Consider the following 9,755-nt stretch of genomic DNA (forward strand, 5'->3'; position numbering starts at 1 on the left):
TGGGCACTGTGTAATCTAGAGAGGAATACATTTGTCCAATCCTGAAGTGTAATTATTTCCAAAGTGGAGGGTGGCCACTCTTCATCTTTATGATTACGATTTCCCCAGCACCTTTCAGAAACCTGCTTTTGTTCTAATTTAGGCAGAAGAGCACCACCTACTGAACAATGAAGCAGCAGCAGGGGACTGGCTGCCAAAGGCTCCTACCTGGAGGACTCTCACCCAGCTTGGGAAGGCTGACTTGCAAGTTGCAGTGACTACAGATCTAAGATCATAGCAATGAGGCCTCTTGAAAAGGTTAGGGTCAGCCCCAGGCCAGATTCCTGTTCAGGATATTCTAGTCTCTTTCTCCCCAGAAAGCTAGGTAGAAACTTAGGCAAATCATTTTCTCAGAATCCTAGGATTTCAGAGGAGGTATGGAACAAGCTGACTGGCTGAGAACTCACATCTTATTCTCTTTTCAAAGGGCTGCTTAATAACTCATCCTCCAACAGTCCAAAACAGTTTGCAAACTTTCAAACTTTTCTCAATGACATTTTTCTTTTTGCAGAAAATCTTGTCCAGTATTGTTGCTAAGGTCACCAATGACTCTTATGCTGCTAAATTCAATGGTAATTCTCAGTCTTCATCATACTTGACTTACACGCAGCATTTGATCCAACTGATACTTCCTCCTCCTTGAAACCCTTTCTTCACTTGGCTTCTGGGACCCTAAACTCTCCCGGCTCTCCTCCTCCCTCCCTGGCTGCTCCCTCCAGTCTCCCTTAGTTCCTGTTAACTCCTGACCTTGGGTTCTCAGACTCCATCTCTTCCCCAGCTACACTAGTTCCCTTATTCTCATCCAGTATCATGACTTGAAATAACATCTACATGCTGATGATTCCCAAATCAGTATCTCTTGCCCAGATTTCTCCCCAGAACTCCTCAGTATCTCACTCAGGTGCCCAATAGGCATCTCGAACTTAAGATCAAAACCAAACTCCTGACCTTCTCCCCCAAACCTGCTGCTACCATCTTAGTCCTCCCACCTCAATAAATGGCCATTCCATCCTTCCAGTTGCTCAGGCCAAGCACCTTGACAATTCTTTCTCTCAGGTGAGGAAATCTCTGAGGGCTACTATGCAAAGAATGCCCACTATTTATCAGGTGCTGTGCGAGCACTTCGCATATATCTAGAAACTTCACAAGAGCCCAATGAGGTGGGTAAAAGCCCTTGTCAAAAGTAAGGAAAATGAGGCTATGGAGGGTGAAATAGTTTGCTGGAGTCACACGATATACAAAGGAGTGGGGATTCGAAGCCAGACTCCTGCTTCTGCACATGCCTGCATGTGCTGCTCCCACATCCAGGGCATAGCCATTACCAAATGATTGCTGTGTCTATTAAAGCAGGAAGCCCTGGGGTGAAATTCCACACCAACTAAGTCCCCACAAGAAGTCTCACAGATGCAGGGCTACCTCCCAAACATATTCTGAATTCAATTACTTTTCAGTATCTGTACTGCTATTCCTAGTTGAAGCCACCACTGTTGCTTGCCCAGACTACTATAATAGATACCTGTGGCAGCTGTAAGAATGCGACCTCCAACTACAAGGAGCATAACTGAAAAAGGGCCCTTGCTACTGCTTTGAAATTCATCACCAAGTCTGTGCCAAGGCCACACTGTCCATGGGCTGCTCCCAATCAACAACAGAACACAGTAGGGATGGTAAGGCAGGCCTGCTCCTGGACAACACAGGACTCCTCTGATGGCTGACTTTGGTTTGCAGACCCCACAATAGCCTTGTATGGTAGACTAGGACACTTCCACTCATTTTTCTTCCCTCTCTTGTTCACTCAGGGTCATTTGTGCATTGTGCTCCGATAGGTTCTCCCAGCTCCCTCCCCATTTTCTCTCACAGGCTATTTCTCTAATAAAATCCTTGCACTTTTAAATCTGTCTTCTTAAGCTAACACACCTCCTAACTGGTCTCCCTGCTTTCATTCCTGCCTCTCCACACACTTTTCCCCACAAGCAGCCAGTAATTGTTAGAAAGGCATGACATCACAGCATTCCCCTGTGTACACATCTCCATGTCTGCCCCTGCAATTAGAACAAAAGCCAGTGTTTACTGTGAACCCTCAGCTCATGAATTTGGCCCCTCTCTCCCTCTCCCTTGCTCATGGTGCACCAGCCACACTTCCTTTCTGTTTCATCAATTTGTCCAAGTCTCTCCCACCTCAAAGCTTCTGCCTGGAACACAGGCCCCCAGCCCACTGTGAGGAAGCTCCTTCATGTCACACAGGTCTCCCTCAAATGGCATCACCTCTGGGAATGCCTTCCCTGACTCTCCACTCCCCGCCTTCCCCCATTACCTCCATCCTATTTCCTATTTTATTTTCTTCATAGGACTTCCGGCATCTGAAATTATCTTGTTTACTTGTTTACTGTCTGTTTCCCCTACAAAATGTCAGCTCCATGAGGACATGGATCTTGCCTCGCCCACAGAAAGGCATACGAGAAGACTGAACTTCCCTCTGACGTAGCTTCTCACCTCTCCTTCCACGCTGCTGATTCGCACCAGCTCATTGAGCATCAGTAGGGCTCCATGGACCCGATCATCCCGATTCATGCCCTTCTCTTTGGCCAAGGTCTCATCAAACCCTTTCTCTGCTTCTTCAAATGTGTGCTATGTAAAGACAGAACACCTTAATTACCCAGTGTCCAAAGTTAAAACGCAGGCCCTCCCCATCTACACTGGGGGTTCTGAGGTGTCACTATGCCTGCTCAGTGTTCTGTGCCATCAGCAATACTAACTCATCAAGCTCTCTTGTCTAACTGAGCTTCAACTCTCACAACAAGCCGTTGAGGCAGACACCACTATCATTCCTATTTAGTAGCTAAAAAAACAAGCTCAAAAAAATTAAGTGGCCTGTTGAGGTTGTACGGTAAAGGCAGGACTGGAACCCAGGGCTCCCAACCCCATGTTCAGGTCTCTTTTTGTAAAATAAGGTTCATTAGTAAGTTCCCTTGGCAGCGCAGGACTCATGACACTTGAGTAGAGGGAACTGGCACTTTCTACATCAGTACTGACCGTTATTTCATTGATTCTGAGACACCTGTTTTTCCATATTTTAACCTCTCTGAAAAAAGATGTCTTATAATTGTTGATAAGAAGGTACTAAGCCACTGTTTAATTGGCCTGTTTTCATTCTTAGTGATATATAAAATAATAGTGTAACTATCAATAGATTTTTACTTTAATGAAATGTAATAAAACAACAATTGATTCATACTGAGCATAAAAAAATTGTTTGAGACCAAAACAAATGTGATACTTGCTCCATGGCAAGGAGCCTGTTGCTGCCCTTTAGGCCGGTGGTTCTTTCTGTAAGTGTGTTTTCTGGTGGCTGGAAGGGAGCCATCTCCTCACCCTGTACCACTGAGGCTTCTGCATCTCTTTTGGCTCACGCTGGGTGGTAAGAATCAGACAGGCGCGCAGGGCCGCTACTGCTCCCTCACGGATGGCCTGTTTGGGGTCCCACACAGCCACGAAAATGTTGTCAAAGAAGGGCTGCACTTGCTGGAAGAAGAAGGTGGGGACGCTGATGGCCAGCTCACGAAGAACAAGGACCTGGGAGAAAAAGGCAAACTGAGACTCCTTATTTATATTGGAAAGTTTGGTTCTCTCAGAGTACAGTCCCTTTTCACCCTAGTGTCTACACACACTAGAAAAAGAGAAGACTTGCCCACTCTTCTAGCTAGGAAATTCTGGAGACAGAGGAAGGAAAATAAAATTGATCAAACGTTGTTATCCTAGGTTGTTCACAAACAGAATGCCTGTAACGTTTGAAAGGCAGCTGTGTTTTATGCTTTGTATACCACTATACTAGCCCCATAGAACAATGCTTGGAATACAGTATATATTCAGTAAATGTTTATTGAATGAATGAACAAACCTGTTTAATGTTTAATCTTGTTATTATTTTCATTTGACAGAGGAAGAAACTGAAGGTCATAGGTTGCCCCAAGTTGCAGTTAGTAAGTGGCAGAGGCAAGACTTGAACCAGGGTGTAACTGTGTGCCCCTTACCCAGTATCATGTTTATTCCCTGTAGTACTGCCTCCAAAAGGGGAAACTGACTGGAAGGCATCTGCTGATGCTTCTGATCTCCACTATACCCATTACTAGATTCTCTCTCTTCAGGATAGACTCTACCCTATCTCACAGCCTAGAATCCTAGTCCATCAAACCAGCCTTTTTCAGGAAAAGCCTCAAAAAGCAACAATGATTTGCCACTGGAAGAAGAGGATAAGAAGCCACAACTCCCCCAAATGCAGAATAGTCAATGGGGAAAGGGGAAGCTCTGGCTAGTAACCGACTGATCAACAAACGTGTAAAAAATTTGTTTATCTGAGCTATCAATCTCCAGCTGAGGGTGGGAAGGTGCCTACTTCCCCTGCCCCTATTTTAATCCCATTACTTCCACATTCCCACAGTATATGCAGAAAAACCTTGACAAAGATCCTTAAGGAATCATGAAGATATTACAGTTGTCTGGGGCTTTGTCAGCCTTTTGACTTGCAGCTTCTTTTCTCCCTTATGGTGGAGGAGGGCCTTCTGCTCAGAAAGCAATTTTGATTCTAGAAAATCAGAGGTCAGGATAAGCATTGCCCTTAGGGCTGCCTTTCAGGTAACGATAAAGAGAGAACTTTAATTTTCCTCTTCAGGTACTGAGTTCAGGCTGAAGAGAGTCAGGACAGAATCTAATGCCACCAAGAAGCACAGTGCCTTTCCCTAGAGCATCCCCTCTCATGCTCTGCCTTTCAGGAACCAAAGCATAGTGTGTGAGGGACCCCAACCCAGCAGCATCACTCCCTAGGCGTGGCTGTGCTCCTCCCCGTAGGCACTCACAGCTGCGTGTCTCCGGCCCTCGTTGCGGTCAGCACCCAGCCATTCCAGGGCTCGCTTCACCTCAAACTCCACGTATTCAGCAGTGAAAGTGTCCCCTGCCATGGCAAGGCGGCCAATGGCCTTAGATGCCATTTCCATGACAACTGGGTCATTGGAGGGGAGGAGGTTACGAAGATAGTTGGCAAATCTACCAATTCGGGTAGCATTCCCGCCTTCCACTCCTATGAGGCTGGCTGGAAAAGAGGGAAAGGCAAAGGTGATGATGGGGCGCATGCTGGCCAGTAAAATACAATCTTGAACTGAAAGCTGGTGAGTGACTGCTTCATTTTACTTTGAGTGCATTTCTAGATGGTTAGGATGCAGATAATTTTCATTTTAACCAATACATTTGGTATTTGTGCCAGAACTACACAAAGCAAAATGATCTCATTTTACTACACAGAATTTGTTTTCCCAAGAAAGAAGGGAAAACAAACTGGGAGTGAATAATAATTCACATGACTGATGACCAGTCCTTGGGAGTCGAAAAGACCTGCCTTTTATTAATGGTACCCTGATCCCCCTTTTCCATTTGTGAGCCCCACTGTGTCAGATCCTGCTCTACTAAGAAGCCAGAACCTGCAAAAGGCAATAGGGTGTAGTGGGAAAAAAGTTGGCTTCTAGTCTCAGCTCTGGCAAACTGTCTGGCTCTAGAAAAGTCACTTAAATGATTCTTAAACTCTGTTTCCACATCTAAAAATACCTGCTTTGCCTACATCCCGAGACGGCTGCTAGAATACCTGTATAAGTGCATTGAGAGCTACAGGCCCCTTAAAATTCATTAAACAAATATGAGCTAAGCATCTAGGAAGAGGCACACACCAGGTGTAGTGGACAAAAAGGTGAGTAGTCCTTTATTCCCCGTTATTGTTATCAGAGACTCTCTCCTTACCAATGGCCAAGATGCCACCTTTCCTCTCATTGGCATCTGAACTGGAAACCAATTCAAAAATGTGATGGTTCAGCTGATCATAGAAGCGAGTAGACTCCTCCTGACTCATCTGCAAAGGAAGATGTACTCAGAACAATTTCTAATGTCTCCCTGATAGTGGTGGTGGTAGCAGACTGGCATCTAAAGATTAGAATCTGAGAGACAGCAGGTACAGTTCACCCAAAGAAGACAAGCTATTGCCCATTTCCATAGTTTTAAACTGTGGATCAGCTGAACTCAAAATTCATCTGCTTATTTAACAAATACTTATTCAGCATCTACTCTATTGCAGACAACATCCTATCCTAGCTTCTTCCTAGTACCAGGGGTACAAGGATAAATAAGATACAGTCTCTGGCCTCAAGTCTGGTCACTATTTAGAAAGCCCTCAATTATCAACTCTCCAAACCCATTCCAATCACTGGTATTAGAAAGAAAGAATTCAGGACCTGGTATGCAGTAGAGAAAAAAAGAAAAAATTAAAAGAAACAGCTAAATCTATGCTGACTCCTAAAATGTGATCACAAATACAAGAAATGCCACAGAAATGTGCAACTGCTGCAAAGGATACTGCAAGTTCTATGAATGTGAGAAATTGAGTCTTTCTAAAACAGAATCTTTGAGTTTTCCAAATCCTCACTTAGCTGTCAAAAAGAATCTAAACCAGTGATGACACATTGAACTCAAACATCCCGCAATGACTGGCCCCAAATCACAGAAGCCCAACCTCTCGAAGCTCCATGGTGACATAGTGCTGGAGCTCCTTGGCAGCTTTGGCCCTGGTCTCCTCATTCCGGCTCTTCAGGCCACTGGCAAACTGCTGCAGAACACTCACATTGCTAGATGTGGTGGTGGTTGTGGTGGCGGCGGCAGGTCCAGTTCCAAGCATTTTGCCCTGGGGTTCTTTGGAGAGAAGCTTCCTTTATATTCTGAATAACAAACTATGGCGATAAATTTATTTATGGCCAAGGTTCCTCAATACATATCTTCAACCAGCCCATGTCACGTAAGAGATTCTAAAAAGGTTGGGAGATCTCTCTGAGGAACGTGTAGAAAGCCTAGATTCATTTCAGTAATGACTGATGTTTAAAAGAGGCAGTATGTAGGTCAAATTGTGGGCTATGGAGCTATACTACCTGAGTTTGAATCTTGCTCCAAAGTTATATACCTTTAGGAAGACACTTAAAATTTGTGTCCTCAAATGCAATAGGAAGATGATAGTACCTAACTCATGGGTTGCTGTGAAGATTGGAGTTAATACATATTAAAAAGTGTTTAAAACAATGCCGGGCATTGTAAGTTTTTGGACACACAGTAAGTTTTTAATAATTGTCATTATTATTACTACTATGTACACAACACAGTGCCAGGTAACATATTTGGGAGATAGGGAAAGAATTAAAAGTGGCTAAAGCTGCCCCTTTCCTAAAGGAGTTCAATCTAAAGAGGGAGACTGATTATTATTCTATAGCAGCACTGTCCAATAGCAATATAATAGGAGCCACAAATGTAATTTTAAATTTGCTAGCAGCCCTATTAAAAATGGTAAAAAGAAAAAAGTAAGGGCCGGCCCGTGGCTCACTCAGGAGAGTAAGGTGCTGATAACACCAAGGCCATGGGTTCAGTTCCCATATAAGGATGGCCGGTTAGCTCACTGGGTGAGCGTGGTGCTGACAACACAAAGTCAACGGTTAAGATCCCCTTACTGGTCATTAAAAAAAAAAAGAAAAAAAGAAACAGGTAAAATTAACATATTTTATTTAACCTAATATATGAAAAAATATCATTTCAACATGTTATCGATGTAAACGATACATTCCATTCTTTTCTTTTGTACTGAGTCTCCAAAATCTAGTATGTATTTTATACTTACAGCAATATCACTTTGGACTAGTCACATCTCAAGCGTGCTATGGCCACATGTGGCTAGTGTTTACTATATTGGACAATGCAGTTCTATAGTATACGAGTCCTTCAAATGTGAGCTAAAAGAGACCAATAAGTTTCTGAGATCATTCATTCATTCCTCAATCATATATTGTTCTTTTTCTCAATGAGCTTATAAACCAGGGAGAAATACAAATAATTAGGAATCACAAGAAAGTGGCCCTAATAGGGCTCAGCCCACACTGCTATGGAAGTAACATATACCCATCCCGAGTACGTACAGATTATCCTAGAAAACCAATTTCTCAAAATTCTTATTTTTGAACGAATTTGTGAGATGCAGAGGAAAAGCCAGGGAATAATTAGTTTTAAAAAGCTTTCAAACACTCCGGTGCCAAGAAAAGGACTGCATTAGGAAATGTCATCCTTTAAGGAAGAAGAAACCTAAGGATCTCTGATAAGAAAACTACTGTGGTTTGTGGGTGTGTGTGTATGAGGAAGGGGAAGGAGGCTGGCAAGGAATTTCCATTATCAGGAAAGAACGATTGTATCTGTGTCTTCTAAGGCCCCAGGCGGTCTGCTCCAGGCTGAATCCAATTAAACTACTTGAATTTAAATGTCCTGAGGGTCTTGGTAAGGGCTTAAGGAAGTTAGAACTGGATGACTGAAACAGGGGATGGGGCGGGGGACAGGCGGAGATGAACCCCAAGGATGGAATCCAGCTCAACTCTGGGGACTGGGTCCCTGAGAGGTCTCCACGGTGGAGTGCAAGGGGCTAGCACTGAGGCTGGTGCTCCCTGAGACAGGGTCCACAATTTCTAGGTGACTCAGAAGAAGGGGTGACTGTGACGGGCAAGGAGACCCATAAGCGACACGGCAGTATCGGAGCTGACAGGCCGGCCTTCGGGGCTCCCGGGAGGCACAGGGAGCCGAAGGGTCCGAGGGTCTCTCGGGGATCCCGGGGAGGTGGGCGTTCCCTCGCGGGGTGGGGGTCAAGGGCTCAGGCGGCGCCCCGGTGGTGGGGCAAATACGGAGGAGACCCCACGTCCCAAGCCGGCGGCTTCTCCGGGCCTCCCCCATGGACCAGGCTGGCCTTGGGTCTGGACATTCCGCCGCCTTGGAGGGGTCGGTGCCAGGCCCCAGACTCACCGCGCGGCTTCGGCCAAGGCCTCAGCTGCCGCCGCCAGCGCCGCTACAGCCGCCTCAGACCCTGGCCTCACCACCCGCCTTCCCCGCTGTCCTCTAAGCCGGGCGGTGGGAGGACGGGCTCCCAGGCGTGAGAACCAATCGTCAGGCGTAAGGAGAAGATGGACTGGAATACAGACCAATAGCAATGAAGGAGAAGTGCAGCTTCGGAACCCGGCTACTCCAGGGGGCGGGGACTGTTCAAATAGACAAACCACACCGCCAGTGGCAGACGAAAGGAGGCTTAGGTCAACTCGGAAGAACCAATCGGTCGTAAGTTGACTTCGGTCACTTCCACGCACACATCCGGTGCATCACTTACTGTGATTCCCCTCTGCATCGCGGCTGCGGAGGTGCGGGGTCCGTGTCCAGGTACCGCGCGGCCCGGGACCAAAAGCGGTAGGCGGAGGTTCTCGCCCCCGCCCTTGTAATTCTGAGGGGCAGGTGAGCGATGCTGGCGCCCTGTAATTACTGATCTGTGATTTCACTATCATTAAATGGCATATGTATTTGAAAATGTTTTTACATTTTCTCACTTTCCCAAAATTAGTTCACAAGATTATTCCCAAGAAACCACAGCCAAGTTTTGACTAAAAGAGCTACTCGTAAATAAAAAACTTCAAAGCAACACCGTTAAAAAGAAAATCTTTTCAGAAAATATATAGCAAATATGGAATTTGACTACATCTCTTTTTTTAAATTACAGTGCTGTTTGTCATAATAAACATTGAAAAATCCTAAATATCCGACAGTAGGTGCACTCATATTAAGGAAAACTTATTTAACCGTTAATACTCGTATGATAATGTCGATGAATATTT

At 45.2% G+C, this 9,755-nt stretch overlaps 1 protein-coding gene across 1 annotated transcript in view; it reads right to left on the bottom strand.

Annotated features, from left to right (window-relative positions):
• MTOR (mechanistic target of rapamycin kinase) overlaps window positions 1-8,995 on the bottom strand; it is a 130,129-nt gene extending 121,134 nt beyond the window's left edge. Inside the window, exons 1-6 of the mRNA XM_063107113.1 lie at window positions 8,899-8,995; window positions 6,590-6,765; window positions 5,824-5,932; window positions 4,893-5,125; window positions 3,412-3,612; window positions 2,533-2,667 (exon numbers count right to left, since the gene is read on the bottom strand). Coding sequence (XP_062963183.1) covers window positions 2,533-2,667; window positions 3,412-3,612; window positions 4,893-5,125; window positions 5,824-5,932; window positions 6,590-6,751 — 840 coding nt within the window. The 5' untranslated portion in view covers window positions 6,752-6,765; window positions 8,899-8,995. The remainder of the gene's footprint in view (window positions 1-2,532; window positions 2,668-3,411; window positions 3,613-4,892; window positions 5,126-5,823; window positions 5,933-6,589; window positions 6,766-8,898) is intronic.
• Between the last annotated feature and the right edge of the window lie 760 nt (window positions 8,996-9,755).

The sequence above is a fragment of the Cynocephalus volans genome, chromosome 8 (assembly GCF_027409185.1).
Source record: "Cynocephalus volans isolate mCynVol1 chromosome 8, mCynVol1.pri, whole genome shotgun sequence".
In the NCBI taxonomy this organism is placed as follows: Eukaryota; Metazoa; Chordata; class Mammalia; order Dermoptera; family Cynocephalidae; genus Cynocephalus; species Cynocephalus volans.